This window comes from Triticum urartu, chromosome 1, assembly GCF_003073215.2.
Source record: "Triticum urartu cultivar G1812 chromosome 1, Tu2.1, whole genome shotgun sequence".
In the NCBI taxonomy this organism is placed as follows: Eukaryota; Viridiplantae; Streptophyta; class Magnoliopsida; order Poales; family Poaceae; genus Triticum; species Triticum urartu.
Window position 1 is genome coordinate 245,026,577 of NC_053022.1, and position 15,584 is coordinate 245,042,160.

General features: G+C 46.5%; 1 protein-coding gene across 1 annotated transcript; it reads right to left on the reverse strand.

Annotated features, from left to right (window-relative positions):
• Nucleotides 1–8,742: 8,742 nt before the first annotated feature.
• On the reverse strand, nt 8,743–11,816 carry LOC125555604 (E3 ubiquitin-protein ligase RZFP34-like). Its single transcript, XM_048718508.1, has 11 exons — nt 11,584–11,816; nt 11,401–11,488; nt 11,215–11,274; nt 10,420–10,452; nt 10,257–10,334; nt 10,119–10,162; nt 9,977–10,017; nt 9,809–9,891; nt 9,631–9,722; nt 9,420–9,531; nt 8,743–9,294 (listed from the first exon to the last, which is right to left on the reverse strand). Exons 1-11 carry the CDS (start codon nt 11,607–11,609, stop codon nt 9,154–9,156), a joined length of 798 nt encoding a protein of 265 aa, XP_048574465.1. The 5' UTR covers nt 11,610–11,816; the 3' UTR covers nt 8,743–9,153.
• Between the last annotated feature and the right edge of the window lie 3,768 nt (nt 11,817–15,584).

A 15,584-nucleotide genomic window follows, 5' to 3' on the forward strand; every position in this document is an offset into this window, starting at 1 on the left:
TCATGAAAGTGGCGGTCTTATTGACCATCAATACTTGATGCTTCTTCTTGATTTCTACCTCCGCAGCCTTTAGCATTGTGAAGAGCTCTGGAATCGTCTTATCCATCCCTTGCATATTATAGTTCATCACGAAGATTTTCTAGCTTGGTGGCAGTGATTGAAGAACTCTGTCAATGACACTATCATCAGGAAGATTAACTCCCGGTTGAGTCAAGTGGTTGTGGTACCCAGACATTCTGAGTATATGTTCACTGATAGAACTATTCTCCTCCATCTTGCAGCTGTAGAACTTATTGGAGACTTCATATCTCTCAATCCGGGCATTTTCTTGAAATATTAACTTCAACTCCTGGAACATCTCATATGCTCCATGACGTTCAAAACGTCATTGAAGTCCTGGTTCTAAGCCGTAAAGCATGGCACACTGAACTATCGAGTAGTCATTAGCTTTGCTCTGCCAGGTGTTCATAACATCTAGCGTTGCTCCTGCAGCAGGTTTGTCACCTAGCGGTGCTTCCAGGACGTAATTCTTCTGTGCAGCAATGAGGACAATCCTCAAGTTATGGAACCAGTCCGTGTAGTTGCTACCATCATCTTTCAACTTAGCTTTCTCTAGGAACACATTAAAATTCAACGGAACAATAGTACGGGCCATCTATCTACAACAACATAGACATGCAAAATACTATCAGGTACTAAGTTCATGATAAATTAAAGTTCAATTAATCAAATTACTTAAGAACTCCCACTTAGATAGACATCTCTCTAATCATCTAAGTGATCACGTGATCAATATCAACTAAACCATGTCCGATCATCACGTGAGATGGAGTAGTTTTCAATGGTGAACATCACTATGTTGATCATATCTACTATATGATTCACGCTCGACCTTTCGGTCTCAGTGTTCCGAGGCCGTATCTGCATATGCTAGGCTCGTCAGGTTTAACCCGAGTATTCTGCATGTGCAAAACTGGATTGCACCCGTTGTATGTGAACGTAGAGCTTATCACACCCGATCATCACATGGTGTCTCGGCATGATGAACTGTAGCAACGGTGCATACTGAGGGAGAACACTTATACCTTGAAATTTAGTGAGAGATCATCTTATAATGCTACCGTCGAACAAAGCAAAATAAGATGCATAAAGGATAAACATCACATGCAATCAATATAAGTGATATGATATGGCCATCATCATCTTGTGCCTTTGATCTCCATCTCCAAAGCACTGTCATGATCACCATCGTCACCGGCTTGACACCTTGATATCCATCGTTGTCGTCTCGCCAACTATTGCTTCTACAACTATCGTTACCGCTTAGTGATAAAGTAAAGCAATTACATGGTGATTGCATTTCATACAATAAAGCAACAACCATATGGCTCCTGCTAGTTGCCGATAACTGTGTTACAAAACATGATCATCTCATACAATAAAATTTAGCATCATGTCTTGACCATATCACATCACAACATGCCCTGCAAAAACAAGTTAGACGTCCTCTACTTTGTTGTTGCAAGTTTTACGTGGCTGCTACGGGCTGAGCAAGAACCATTCTGACCTACGCATCAAAAACCACAACGCGGTATAGTCATTGCTTTTTGATCTTCAGAAAGAACCCTGTTCATTGAATCTGATTCAACTAAAGTTGGAGAAACTGACACCCACCAGCCACCGGTGTGCGAAGCACGTCGGTAGAACCAGTCTCGCGTAAGTGTAGGCGTAATGTCGGTCTGGGCCGCTTCATCCAACAATACTACTGAATCAAGAATCAACTAGTGACGGCAAGCAATATGTATATACCCACGCCCACAACTCCTTTGTTTTCTACTCATGCATATAACATCTATGCATAGACCTGGCTCGAATGCCACTGTTGGGGAACGCAGTAATTTCAAAAAATTCCTACGCACACGCAAGATCAGGGTGATGCAGAGCAACGAGAGGAGGAAGAGTGTTTTCCACGTACCCTCGTAGACCGTAAGTGGAAGCGTTATGACAACGTGGTTGATGTAGTCGTACGTCTTCACGATTGACCGATCCTAGTACCGAAAGTATAGCACCTCCGCGATCTGCACACGTTCAGCTCGGTGATGTCCCATGAACTCATGATCCAGCAGAGTGTCGAGGGAGACCTTCGTCAGCACGACGGCGTGATGACGGTGATGATGATGCTACTGGAACAGGGCTTCGCCTAAGCACTACTACGATATGACCAAGGTGGATTATGGTGGAGGGGGGCACCGCACACGGCTAAGAGATCAATGATCAACTTGTGTGTCTATGGGGTGCCCCCTCCCCCGTATATAAAGGAGTGGAGGAGGGGGAGGGCCGGCCCTCCTATGGCGTGCCTCATGGGGAGTCCTACTCTCACTGGGAGTAGGATTCCCCCCTTCCCTAGTTGGACTAGGAGTGGAAGGAAGGGGGAGAGAGGGGGGAGGAAAGGGGGGCCCGCCCCCCACCAAATTCGGATTAAGCTTGAGGGGGGCGCGCCCCCTCCTAGGCCTCCCTCTCTTCTCTCCCACTATGGCCCAATAAGGCCCATATACCTCCCGAGGGGTTCCGGTAACCTCCCGGTGCTCCGGTATATGCCCGAACTCACCCGAAACCATTACGATGTCCAAATATAGTCATCCAATATATCGATCTTTATGTCTCGACCATTTCGAGACTCCTCGTCATGTCCGTGATCATATCCGGGACTCCAAACTACCTTCGGTACATCAAAACACATAAACTCATAATACCGATCGTCACCGAACGTTAAGCGTGCGGACCCTACGGGTTCGAGAGCTATGTAGACATGACCGAGACACGTCTTCGGTCAATAACCAATAGCGGAACTGGATGCTCATATTGGTTCCTACATATTCTTCGAAGATCTTTATCGATCAAACCGCATAACAACATACGTTGTTCCCATTGTCATCAGTATGTTACTTGCCCGAGATTCGATCGTCGGTATCTCAATACCTAGTTCAATCTCGTTACCGGCAAGTCTCTTTACTCATTCTGTAATGCTACATCCCGTAACTAAATCATTAGCTACATTGCTTGCAAGGCTTATATTGATGTGCATTACCGAGAGGTCCCAGAGATACCTCTCCGACAATCGGAGTGACAAATCCTAATCTCGATCTATGCCAACTCAACAAACACCATTGGAGACACCTATAGAGCACCTTATAATCACCCAGTTACGTTGTGACGTTTGATAGCACACAAAGTGTTCCGCTGGTATTCTGGAGTTGCATGATCTCATAGCCATAGGAACATGTATAAGTTATGGAGAAAGCAATAGCAAAAAACTAAATGATCATCGTGCTAAGCTAACGGATGGGTCAAGTCAATCACATCATTCTCTAATGATGTGATCCCATTAATCAAATGACAACTCATGTCTATGGTAAGGAAACATAACCATCATTGATTCAACGAGCTAGTCAAGTAGAGGAAAACTAGTGACACTCTGTTTGTCTATGTATTCACACATGTACTGAGTTTCTGGTTAATACAATTCAAACATGAATAATAAACATTTATTATGACATAAGGAAATATAAATAACAACTTTATTATTGCCTCTAGGGCATATTTCCTTCACTTGTGATGGTGAAGAATAAAAGTGACAGACTGCATAATAAAGGTCGCTATCACAAGGGGCAATGCAACATGACGTTCTTTTGCATTAAGGGGTTGAGCATACAAACAAATAAGCGCATGGCAACCTCTGCTTGCCTCTGCGAAGGGCCTATATTTTACCTTTGTGTATTTACTTTTATGCAAAGAGTTAAAGTTTTCCTTCTATTCCTTTTTATTTTCTCCTTTGGCAAGCATCATGTGGTGAGGAAAGATCTAGGAACATATGTCCAATTGAATATAGATAACATGAGTTATTATTGTTGACATCACCCTTGAGGTGAATACGTTGGGAGGCGAAACTATAAGCCCCTATCTTTCTTTGTGTCCGGTTAAAACGTATTGTTCATGTGTACGCGGTGACTGATAGCAATCATAGAAGACTATATGATGGTTGAGTATGTGGACTTTCCTAAAGGCTCCGATGCGTGACCCTTCCTGAAGATGATGAATTGTAGTTGCAAAGTTGACTGAGAACATAGTTTGTTGGTTTTTAATAGAGTTTTTGCTTTATACTTCAATTGTGTGATGAATTGTTACTTATTCATGAGAAGTATATGATAAAAATTCTATGATAAAAGTCTTATGTTTAGTTTTGTTCCTATTATAATAATCAACATGATGCTTCTATGTCTGTATTTTGTTTTTATCAACACCTCTCTCTCTCAAAGCATGTGGACATGTTTTTCGATTTCGGTTTTCGCTTGACAACAAGCGAGGTCTAAGCTTGGGGGAGTTGATATGTCCATTTTGCATCATATTTTCTTACTATTATTTATGATGTTTTTATCCATAATAATTCTTTTTGGAGTAATTCTAATGCCTTTTCTCTCATAATATGCAAGGTGTACACAGAGAGGGAGAATTCCGGAGCTGGAAATCTGGACCTGGAAAAGCTACGTCAGGCTGCCTATTCTGCACAACTCCAAACAAGCTGAAACTTCACGGAGAATTTTTTATGTAATATTTGAGTAATATTGGAGCAAATAACTATCACAGGGGGCCCACCAGGTGGGCACAACCCACCGAGGCGCCCAAGGGAGCCCAGGCGCGCCCTGGTGGGTTGTGCTCACCCAGGCCCACCTCCAGTGTCCATCTTCTGGTATATAAGTCATTTTGATCAAGAAAAAATAAGGAGAGGACTTTCGGGACGGAGCGTCGCCGCCTCGAGGCGGAACTTGGGCAGGAGCACTTTTGCCCTCCAGCGGAGCGATTCGGCCAGGGGAACTTCCCTCCCGGAGGGGGAAATCATCGTCATCATCACCAGCAACTCTCCCGTCTTGGGGAGGGCAATCTCCATCAACATTTTCAACAACACCATCTCATCTCAAACCCTAGTTCATCTCTTGTGTTCAATCTTGTTACCAGAACTATAGATTGGTGCTTGTGGGTGACTAGTAGTGTCGATTACATCTTGTAGTTGATTACTATATGGTTTATTTGGTGGAAGATTATATGTTCAGATCCATTATGCTATTTAATACCCCTCTGATCTTGAGCATGATTATCATTTGTGAGTAGTTACTTTTGTTCTTGAGGTCATGGGAGAAATCATGTTGCAAGTAATCATGTGAATTTGATGTGTTCGATATTTTGATAGTATGTATGCTGTGATTCCCTTACTGATGTCATGTGAACGTCGACTACATGAAACTTCACCATATTTGGGCCTAAGGGAATGCATTATGGAGTAGCAATTAGATGATGGGTTGCGAGAGTGACAGAAGCTTAAACCCCAGTTTATGCGCTATTCCGTAAGGGATCGATTGGATCCAAAAGTTTAATGCTATGGTTAGAATTTATTCTTAATACTTTTCTCGTTGTTGCGGATGCTTGCGGGAGGGTTTGTTCAAGTAAGAACAACACCTAAGCACCGGTCCACCCACATATCAAATTATCAAAGTACCGAACACGAATTAAACCAACATGATGAAAGCGACTAGATGAAATTTCCGTGTACCCTCAAGAACGCTTTGCTTATCATAAGAGACCGTTTTTGCCTGTCCTTTGCCTCAAAAGGATTGGGCTACCTTGCTACACTTTTTTTACTATTATTGTTACTTGCTTGTTATGAATTATCTCGCTATCAAAATACTCCGCTACTTACAATTTCATCGCTTGCAGACATTACCTTGCTGAAAACCACTTGTCATTTCCTTCTGCTCCTCGTCGGGTTCGACACTCTTACTTATCGAAAAAAGCTACAATTGATCCCCTATACTTGTGGGTCATCACGCGGCCTCGCCCGAGCAAGGTGTCCTTCAATGATCTCCTCTGGCCTCCGTTGTCATCGCCGTCGTGGCACCGCCTGGGGCCAGCCGAAGGCATGCCCCGGCATCCCATGGACGCCACCTGCACAGGGGGCGCATGCGGGGCCCCTAGCCGTGCGGCTGCCAGCCATCCTCCACCCCAGGCACCCAGCCATCACCCGGGGGGGGCGGCTTGGGTACAGGCGGTCAACATCGTCCGAGGAGGGGAGTCCGCTCTGCCCGGAGTGGGAGGAGTGCAAGGACAGGGGCGAACAGTCTTCAACGCGATCGATGTGCACTAGGACGTCCCACCAGAGAAGCGACAGCGGCGGCGCCACAGCGCTGCTTGGCGGCAAGAGACCGTGCATCTCCTTGGCATGCTTCCACAACGTCCTCTTGGTGAGGATGTGCGGCAGCTCCCAAACCGAGACGGCGAACAGCTTCGTGTCCGAGCGCTCGAAAGTGCGGTTGTCGAGGTAGTCGATGATGAGATTGTCTCCGAGTGCGTCCTTCACGCCCTCTAGTGTCCAGAGCTGCATGGGAAGCTTCTCCACAACGACACGCACATGCAACATCCATGTGTCGTGGAGGGCGTGTGTGTGTCCTCCCTCCATGGCTCCAGCAGGAACGTGACGCCGTCCACCATGATCGAGCCCCGCCGCACGATGAGGTCCTTGTGGGCCGGCAGGTTGAAGTGGATGAAGAAGTCCTCCGGGTCATGGCTGGTGAGGCGGGTGAGGTGCACAGGGATCTGAAACTCCTTCTCCACCACCCAGCCGATGGAAATGGGGCTGGCGGCATGCAGCTTGCTGGCCGTGGTGACCACGACCGCGTCCTGCTGCAGCAGGAAGATATGTTGCCCCATCTCCGACGTGGAGGCGATCACCTTGTGGCTGTTGCACGTCTGGTGCCCGTGGTCAATGCAAATCATCCTGTGGACATCGCCATGAACGAATCATCAACCCCGCATGTTTTTTATTGGACCGATGATAAGTGTTTGTACATAAGTTATTGAAACCGAGGTGACTTCAGGGGGAGCTGACCCCGCAACCCATAGGATTTAGGCCCAGGGTGTGGCCTTCTTTTGGGAGTAATAGTACAAACCTACCACTTTGGGGTTAGGGTTACAGAAAGCTACCATTTTTCTAAAAAAATCCCTAAAACCAACCATTTTTTGGTTGTCTATTTCAAAAAACGCAAATTTTTGAATGTTAACTCGACAAGTCCACGTTAGCGCTAGAAAGACGGCGCGCGGAGGTAGGCTTTTCTGTAGCTGATTTTTCTACCTGTTTTGGGAAGAAGGTTCCCAAAAAGGGCCTAGTTTCTATTGGTTTCTTTTACTGGTATTTTTGTTTTTTTCCTTTTCCTTTTTCTGTTTTTCGTAAATTCACAATTTTTTTACAAAATTTTCAAATTTTGTTGAGATTTTTAAAAAAATGTTTGGAATTTTCATTTTTTTCGTTCATGCTTCTATATGTTCATAATTTAAAAAACAATTAACCTTTTCAAAAATAAATTAAAAATTCAAAAATTATTCAGAAATTTAAAAAATGTTCAGAATTTAAAACATTTGCACACTTTTCTAAAAAAATTCACACTTTTGCAAAAAAAAAAATTCAAGATTTGTGCATGTTGTTCAATAAAGTTTGGAATTTTATAATTTGTTCACAATGTCAAAAAATGTTCACATTTAAAAAAAAATTGTTCTTTTTAAAGAAGATTGATATTTAAAAACTGATTTGTCTTCAAAAAAATGCTCTGATTTTCATACATTATTGGCCTTTTAAAAAATCATTCACTATTTCTAAGAAATGTTTATTTCAAAAAGTGTTCGGATCTGCCATCTGAGTTTGTTCTTAAATATCCACGCTATTCAATTTTCACATACACCCAGCTCGACTGAAAGATGGTCAAGACATAGAGGTCAAGTTCGTATCCCTTTGAAGGCATTTTTGTGAATTTATTATACACCGTGGTGCTACAATGTTGAACGGGCATTCTCACGTAATGGGTCGGCCCAGCCGGGGCTCCGTGCGTGCGTCACTGGCATATTTGACGCAAAATGCGTCAAGTAGGATCTCCCCGCTATAGTACACCATCAACATAGCTCAAGTTGCAACATTCAAACTTGTAGATTATTGTGCTGCCTGATTCTTCCGAGGCCTTAGCATGCTTACAGGGTGATGGCCTAGCTCGCTCAGCGTATGGTCATCTGGTTGCTGAAATCCAAACACTTATGGGAAGCCGGGAGTTTATTCCTCAGAAGTTTCGTAGGGAACAAAATAGGGTAGCAGATCGATTGGTGACATATAGTCGTACTGAGTGTAGCACTGCTGTATGACTACGCAGAGGACCCCGATGTATAGAGGAGCTCTTGCCTCTTGACTGTAACCCTATCATTTTGAAATAAAACTATTCCCCCCCCCCCCCCACCCCCCCCCCCCCCCCCCCCCCCCCCCGCCCCCCCCCCCCCCCCCGAAAAAAAAAGAGAGCTCAAGTTGCAAATGAGCGGGTTGCAGTGAACGGCTGACGCAGCAAATCAGATAGGCGTCGATCCGATCTGCGCGTTGAAAAATGGCCTTTTCCTCTCGTTTGGACATAATGCATGAGTGGCCCAGTGTAGAAGAAATAGTTAGTTAGGCCTTGCATGGGCAGTGAAAACAAGGCCTACTATGCTGGCCCGTGTATTTCTAGAAAACTGGCCCCTATTTATTTTTTGAAGTTCGATACTGTTACAAACATTTCTGCTTCATGCAAGCAATCAGATTATCAGACAGATCACAGAAACATGTTTTGGTGTGCATCAGTGCATGGCGCAATCTGGTGCTTGTAGACATGGAAGTAGCAATGGAGTTCTAACAGAAAGAAGAATAAGTTTTCTTTCTGGTGTGTAGTTGTTTCATAGCCTTACAGGACCTCCCTAGACAGGGTCATGTACCACACAACAACTCATACATATCAGAGGGGATGATCAAGCGGTAAATCATTTCTCCGGATTTATGCAAGCGCAGCGAGTTTTGTTGTCCTCCGAACTGCAATGAGCAGCCGCGGCAGCCTCCCTGTCGGCGATAGAGCAATTCCTGGCTTGTTCACAGAGGAGACGCGTCACTCTCCTGTGCTTCCTACTGCAGCAAGCACCTGCAGCTTCAACCTACAAGCTAGCTCTAATGCCCCCATCATCTTGACCAGATCCTGGATAGCGTCACAGCTGTGACTATGAGTGAGTAGTGTATGTTGTACTGTCGTCTCCTCCTGGCGCTCAGACTCTGGAGCACGCCGCTATAGCCGGGCCGCCCCTCGTCTCCCTGGTGTTGTAGGAGCTGCACCCAGGACACTTTTGCGCCAGGACGTGGAAGCGCACGCTCGACTTCGCCCCGCAGTCGTTGCAGAGGATCCATACCTGGAAGAAGAAGAAGAAACACATCACTGTTTGTTCAGGTTCCAGCATTGGCAAGATGGTTACATGGTGTGGTTGTCAGTTTGTGGCTTACCACCTCGCAAAAAAAAAAAAAGTTTGTGGCTTACCATCTTCTTCTGGTAGAACTCTGGCATCGGCGTGGCGGCGACCTCCTGGTCGAGCTTCTGCCATGCATCGGTCATGTCGCAGGCCGACCGTGAGCAGACCGGGCACGAGAAGCTGGGGAAAACAAACCAACCAACCAAGCAAGCATCTTGATCAGATCAGACCCTCTCGTCCATTTCATGTGAACAAACAGCTGTCTGAAGAAATGCTTACTGATGATGAACCCTCATCTCGTTCAGGCATTCCAAATGGATCGTGTGCCCGCAGTGCAGTACGCTGATGTCCATAGTCGAGTCAAATAGGTACTGCGAATCAAAAACATGGTTGTCTTTAAAGATCAAGAATAGCTAAATCACGAGTGTTTAGGGCCTTGATTAGAGCAAAGCCTCACCTCGAAGCAGACAGGGCAGTTGTGATGCATTGCTCGTTCCACACAATGATGAGAGTCCTTCAAAACATTGCTGTAGCAACACCCTGCATGATTGCTGTTAGAGCCATCTTTAATGGAGAGACATGCCATGAAAAGCTTACAACACAGTAACTTTCACACCCAACGCACCGCATTTTTCGCAGTGGAAGAAGTTGTCTATGCCGCCAGTTCTGAAAAAGGAAAACAATGTATCCAACATTTGATCATTCTGGAAGAGAAAAACAGTAGACGTTTTGATGAAAAGAAGGATGACCGTAAATTAGGCACTTGCCTGCAGATGCCGCATCCATCGCAGTGGTACTGCTTCTTTGAGATCTGTAATAACAAGGTAACACAGCTGTCAGACATCGAAAATGAAAATGCTTAATAGAGTAACTATTCCTTGGCTCAGGAATGTGAACACGCTTACATCATCGTCAAAGAAGTTGCATTTTTCACAGAAGTATTTTCCCATGCATGCCCCGCAACCGGAGCAGTTCTGTTGCACCTGTTGATCCAAACGAGCAGTTTTCATGTCATGTCATGCCATTAGTACAGTCAAAAGGTAAAAGTTACTGTAGAATTACACGTACATCCTGTTCTTTGTTGCAGAGAGAGCAGATAACCTGTGATACATCACAAAGTAGAATAGCTTCAGTAAGTATGTGAGTTCATATGATTCCTACTGACTAGTGTTTTCTTTGGAGAGAAAAGAGAGAGAGAATAAGAAGTCCACTATAATTGCCCAATATAATTATGTGACGAGAGAGGTGGTGGACATGGACACATGGTGGAGCTAGCTACATGGCTACCGGATGCAATCATGGCCTTCAATTATGCGCCAGCTCAATCAGTGAAGTGCCGTTAAATCGAAATTAATCTTGATTGACAGCGAAGTATCCTTTGTCGTTTCCATTTCTTCCACTTTCCCCTTTCTCCGAGCCGCCTCCGTTGTGGTGACGCCGACACATCGTCGCATCCGCATGGACCTACCTAACAATCATGTGGAGTCGATGACCACGCCGGCCGGCCGGCCACTTGCGCCGATTCTGATGGCGTGAATCGAATATAAAACAGAAATATCAAGACCCGGCGGGTCATCCAAGATAAACCTTATCAGTTATCTGACGAAACGGGGCGGAAAAAAGATCTTGGGATGAGCGACCGGGCTCCCTTGGCCACTGCATGGCAGTTGGTGCCTTGGAACTGTCCATGCGTGCACAGCCATAACCATCGGATTGGAAGGGAGTGAGCAAGTGGGATTGCAATTCTACCGCCGGTACCCGAGTGGAGGAGGAAGAAGAAGAAGAAGAAGGTCGAAGGCATACAGCAAAACACGGAAGAACTGGGGTTGAATTCAGTAAGAGAGGGGGATAAGTTGCACGCACCTTGCTGATTTCGTGGCGGGGGATTTCGTGCCGGTCGAGGAGGTCCACCTCCAGCGAATTCTGCAGCAACCAGCACAAACAGGCCCAAATGTTTCAGAACCTGTCCGAATTCAGAGCACAGCCCGACCGACCGCGAAAACGCGCGGCATGGCGTTGGCGAGAAAGGAAAAGGCACTCTATCCAGACCTTAGCTTGGTTATGGCAATGCCGGCAGCCGAAGACCTCGCCGCAGCAGGGCGCCCGTATCCTGCACCTCCTCGTGTAATGCTCGCAGCTTCACCCGGAAACCACGAATCAGCGGCAAACCCGACAGAGACCATCTCTGAGTCTCGAACCGAAAAACTGCTTGGTTTGATTTGATTTGCTTACCCGTGCTGCTCTGCTCCCAAATCCATCTGTCCGGCCGTCTCTGCTTCCTCCGGGTTTCCTCTCTGGGAGAGGAGAAGGAGAGGCGATCAGCTCCGCCGGAAGGAAGGAAGGAATCGGAGTCCGGGAGAGGCTCGCTGCCGTACGTCCGCCCACGCGCACGCGCACGCGCCCGGCGTGAATTAATAAGAAAGAATGGGGAGCCTGTGTTGTGCGTGTTGGAGGAGAAACGCGGGACGCGGGCCGGATATATAGGCAGAGCAGAGGGGGGCTGGACCTGGACCAGCTTTTTGTTTTTTCATTTCATTCACGAGTTGAAGTTTTGCTTGTGTTCCAACTTCCAACATGTGGGATGGCCGCCACCTTCTTTCCATGAAGTGAATCCCAAGTTCAATACTCCGTATAATGTACTACTCCAAAAGACTTAAAAAAGGGAATTTCCGTTTGAGATGCAGTGGACATAACCATAAACTCGCTCACATGTCAACTCTTTTATCATCTTTTATTTGACGATATGATCGAAGCAAAACTTGTTGCTCCTCCCTCACGACTTGGTCACTGTTATTACTATTATTACTGTTATTACAGGTATGAATTATAAATCATTTTAATGACATGGCTAGTACTGTCCGATGGGTGATGCACTTAGACGTGAGCTGGAAAAGCTAATTGTACCTACCAACCCGTCAATCACCATCCGTATATCAACAAAAATAATGCAAGTTGCCAGCGGCAATACGCGCCCACGGAAACATACTGGGATAGTTTCCCAGGGTCGGCGGGAGGGGAGGTCGGCCTCGGACCAGTTCTGACGGTGCCGTGGCTGGATGCGGATTAGGATGACGGCGGTTACACCTTACAGGTAGGAGCGGATAGGATGCGGGGTCGCCGGATAGACCTGCCAACTAGGACCAGCTTGTGCACGACCATTCAAGGTTACCTTACCCATAATTTTTTCTTTTTTAAACAACCTAAATTCTGCATCTTTTTGGTGTTTTTTTTGCAGGAAAAACTGTTAATCTATTCATCTTTTTGGTGTTTCGAGGCTGCTGACCTGCAAATAGACACCATAAATATCAATTTTTTTCATCTGGACGTTGTCCGCAAACATGATGCGGGAGCCTTCCAACCAATGTTGTTTCCAAATTTATCCAGTTGGCCGGAGAGAGGAGAGGGGGACCATGCAGATGAAGAATGAGAAAAAAAAAGGAGAACCATGTGGTTACTTTTGGTTGGTCAGGTGGATGTATGGACTCCCGCAAAGCCTCCCACGTTCCTCCTCCGACCTTGCCTATTCATCCTTGTTCCTCCCCTCTCTTCTCCCTCGTCCGCGTTGTCCCGCCCTAACTCCGCCGCCACCCTTGCTCCGTCATCGGCAACACCACCAAAACACTCATCCCCTCCGTTCTCGCCCGTCTGGACACGGTCGCCAGCTCGGACGCTGTCGCGGTACGCTCCTGCTACTCCTGGACTACGCCTTGCCCTCAATGTGTTAGACAGAATGTCCGACCCATTATTTGTGATTGTTTTGTAGGCAAAACGATGGATTCTAATGGTTTGTTCGACGAGGTGTACGAACACACCGAGCTTGATGAATTGATTCAAAAGGAGTTCTTCGATTCGTCGGATTCAGACGAAGAAGCCGAGATGATGATGATCATGAGCATCCAACAAGAAATGGACCGGGAGGTGGAGCAGATTATCAACTTAAAGGGTTCGATCAAACGGAGAAGAGTTCTGAACCGGGATAGGGCCTCTCGAGCATGGCTACTCTACAAGGACTACTTTGCTCATGTCCCAGTTTTCCCTGATAAATGTTGATGACATGTTGTGTCATTTTGCATAATATGATTGTTGAGGACGAAGGTGATGATGCTGCCCAAACCCATGATTTTGACAAACCTAGAGAACAAGTCCACATCTCGGAACGACAAGATGCAGATCAGCTTATCATTTTTTTGCAGATGCATAGGAATCTTTGAGAACATCACGTGCACACACAGTTACTCAGTGATCTTGTGGAGCGTATGTGGACCCACAATAAAAGCCAAAGAGCTATTGTTTGAACAGTGCACTTCAAATAAATTTTATGTTCAAACATATATTTTCATTGCCAACAAATGTTTATTTACGTGTGATATTCACATGTACGATGGACGTGCATGGATTTGGGTTTTTGCATTTGATGAGTGTGGCCGCCCGGCAGCCGATATGAGGGACCATCCATGTGCACGTCCGGGCACATCCGTTTATGTTTAGGGGGCGGATTTGCCAAGTCTGGTTGTAGATGCTCCAACATATGAACCACATGTTAGAATTAAGATATGTTTTCATTGTTTGAACCCTTGCACGTGCTCTTTGAAACTAGACTCTGCATGAGTATATATTGACAAGCTTTTTGTGTGCAACTTTTTTATGCTACATTATGCAACTTTCATCACTACAGAATTCAACCTAAGTGCAACATGTGCCAACTTTCTATTTTAGGTAAACAAGTTGCACATCAACTGTTAGGAAGTTGGGCGGAGCAAAAGACAAAGTTTCACATCCACTAGTAGTGGTAGGTGGGACTAAGGTGCGCACATGTGGATGGAAAGTTGGACATCAATTGTTGGGCGGTTGGCCATGTGTGATGCCCCGAGACCGATGCTCGAGAAGACCTCCATATATTCCGGGTTTCGCCGTGTGTTTCATTTGTGCCTCCCCTTTTATTTTTTGCATTGCATCATGCCATCATCTCATAAATCTTTTACAACTCAACTAAATAAATGGCATGGATCTTTGATCCATTTAAATCGAGGGAATTCACATGGTGATTCTCTTTATAACATATCCTCCCGATATTAGGGAGCTATATTAAATATTTCATTTGTTGGAATTAACCGGAACACACTTGCAAAATAAATCGCAATGCCTTTGTTATCACAAACTCTTGGCCTCTAACTTTGCCCATATATCATTTCGTCATTTTCCGGAGCTCCACCTAAATTCTCAACATTTTTGGACACTTCCAAAACCTAGTCCTAGTTCAAACCCATTTGAACTAAATTCAAATGAGTTTGAATTTACATCTTCCAATCTTGGCCTTTTATATTTTCTTGGGACAAGCGCATTTTTGTGAGTCCGGGAAAATAATCCCCTTGCCCAAATTCTTGTCCACTCATTTCTTTTCTCTCCTTTTATTTCTTTGCTTTCCTGTTTTTGTGAGAGATTTGAAGAAGAGAGAGGTAGATGCCAGCAACAACAGCCGACCAGGCCTCTGGCCTTTCCCTCTCCATGGTCTGGCTCAGCAGATCGAGGTCCAACCAGCAGCCCCGCCGGCCTCTAAGGCCCATTTGGCCCAAGGCCATCTTGCAGCCCAGCCGCACTAACCCTAGCACCCCCTGGCCCGATTTCTCCCGATTTCCCTCTCCCTCCGCCGCCAGGAGACCCATCTCCTCGATCCCCATCCCCATCGACCCCTCTCCTCGATCCCCCTCGTCCTCCTCCCGAGCGCCACCCACGGGACCCGACGCGCCCCTTCTCTCCCTCCTCTCGCTATTTTCTTCGAGCAACAGGGAGTCGCGACCACGCCGCGCCGCTCCGGTGACCGAACGCCAACCACCGCAGTCGGCGACCTCCAGGAGGGCCACCCCGCGGACGACCCCGGGCCTCTCCACACGCGCCTGCGCCCATCGCTTCGCTCCCACAAGCGCGCAGCCGCCCCATGGCCCCTGCGTTCCTCACCCCGGCCATCTCCTGCTCATCGCCGGAGTCCCAGCTCTACCGCCTCGGTTCGCCTCGCTGCTGCTCTGCTCCACACCAGCCTCAACCTCCTTCCCTACGCGTGAGATGCGCTCCTCCATCAGCCACCTCGCGCCGGCTCCTTCTCCCTCGCGCCCGAAGCCTTGCCGCTGCCTGCGTACGTCTACCACTTTGCAGCCGCCGGAGCAGGACCTCCTCGTCGTGGCTTTGCCTCCGCTAGCAGCCTCCTGCTGCCTGTCAACTCCATATCCTTGAGCAGC

What these genes read in the sequence shown, in the direction of transcription:
- LOC125555604 (XM_048718508.1), bottom strand. Translation starts at nt 11,609, where the DNA reads ATGGATTTGGGAGCAGAGCAGCACGG. An exon ending in CCCGCCACGAAATCAGCAAG is followed by an intron (nt 10,453 to 11,214) that starts GTGCGTGCAACT and finishes GATGTATCACAG; the next exon opens with GTTATCTGCTCTCTCTGCAA. An exon ending in AGTTCTACCAGAAGAAGATG is followed by an intron (nt 9,295 to 9,419) that starts GTAAGCCACAAA and finishes TTCTTCTTCCAG; the next exon opens with GTATGGATCCTCTGCAACGA.